The following is a 1504-nucleotide window of genomic DNA, read 5'->3' as shown; positions in this document are numbered from 1 at the left end:
ACTCTTTCCATAAATAATTTCATGTATCTTTGCAAAGCAGAAGGCAAGCAAAGCACATAAATCATATAGCTTACTAAAAAAAGTTATTTCTTTTGACTTAATTCTATGCAAACAATACCAATATATATACATTAAAAAATAAAGTGTTTTCTCAAGACAATGCAACATGACAATTAAATATGAAAAAAATTCAGTTTTGTTTTTTTTTAAACTATTTTTTTTGGTAATTCCTCCACTGTAAGTAATTAATTTTTTTTTTCATCTTCCTATAGACATTTATATATTGTTCATTCTTTAAAAAGGACAGTTCCACATTTGATGAAACAAGACACATTAGTTGCCATGATATTTCTCTACCCTGGCCCCCACCCCCAAGAAATACTGTCAAGCTCTCAGATTCTGTTTAGTTCTCTGAAGAGTTTCAAACTAATTCACAGAGCAAAATTGTATAGGTTAACAAGGGAGTATGTGTCTTAACCTGAAATATTGTACAATAAAGGGAATTGTATCTGAAAGAAAATACAAGCCTAGCCACAGAGACAATTAGTTTTGTACCTTTCACTCATACACTACTTGCATAACACCTCATTAAAAGAGGTAAGAACACCACATAAAGAGACAAAGCAAATCATCCCTCCCCCTTTAGACGTTAGAATGACCCTAGAGTACTACAGCCTGAAGCTCAGAAAAGCATACATGAGCTTTCTTGCTAGGGATGGAAAGATATACTTTTTGTATAATGGAGCCAAAAATCACAGAACATGAAGAAGTTAAATTCGTTGAGCACCGCATTATCATTTTTAGTTTGGTGGTTATTTCCCAGAATAATCTCTTATTTTTCTATGAGATATTGCTGCTATTAAGGAACAATACCATCACTGAAGCCCCCCAAATTCTGCACATGTATTCCATCATTGCTCATTCAGTTTTTATGCAATTCTACACTGTGTAAGTCAGCTGTATCATCAGCATCTGATAAGTTGTAACTATTAAACTGCTTTCACTTTTTATGTAACAAAACAAAAAAACCCAACATTTTGGAAATACTGGTCCAAACATTTAGCCAAAAATTTTATTCAGGCCCAGCCTAAAGATTTGCAGCTATTATTAACCTCAAAAACTATGTGAAATGTTGCTGCCTAAAAAATTATTACTCATACTTACCATCAAAATAATTCTGTAACTAAAAGAGGCCTTTTATAACCTGAATGTGTTACTAAGATGAGAGGTCAATTTCAACGACAGAGAAAATGATTTAACAACAGCAATACATTTTTCATTTCCTATTTCATACAATGGTCACTTTTTGTTGGCTGAGGGTTCATGCTTGATCTTCTGAGAAAACAGGTTGTTTAGAGATCTACGACAATAAATACTCAAAATCATGTAGTCCAGGAAACAATTTACTTACTTAGGATGTCGGATGTCTGGCAGGGATCGCTCCAGTGCTATATTGTTGCTAACAAATATGTTGAATCCATTTTCCCTATAAGCAGAATCATCA

General features: G+C 33.1%; 1 protein-coding gene across 1 annotated transcript in view; it reads right to left on the bottom strand.

The window, feature by feature from the left end:
* The window catches only part of GALNTL6 (polypeptide N-acetylgalactosaminyltransferase-like 6), a 277333-nt gene that overhangs the window by 248683 nt on the left and 27146 nt on the right, over positions 1-1504 (bottom strand). Inside the window, exon 5 of the mRNA XM_009996002.1 lies at positions 1412-1503. Within this exon, the coding sequence (XP_009994304.1) occupies positions 1412-1503 (92 nt within the window). The remainder of the gene's footprint in view (positions 1-1411; position 1504) is intronic.

Source organism: Chaetura pelagica, unplaced genomic scaffold (genome assembly GCF_000747805.2).
Source record: "Chaetura pelagica isolate M959 unplaced genomic scaffold, ChaPel_1.0 scaffold142, whole genome shotgun sequence".
NCBI classification, from domain to species: domain Eukaryota; kingdom Metazoa; phylum Chordata; class Aves; order Apodiformes; family Apodidae; genus Chaetura; species Chaetura pelagica.
Note: the sequence above shows the minus strand (reverse complement) of the source record. Positions and strands in the feature narration are given on the sequence as shown.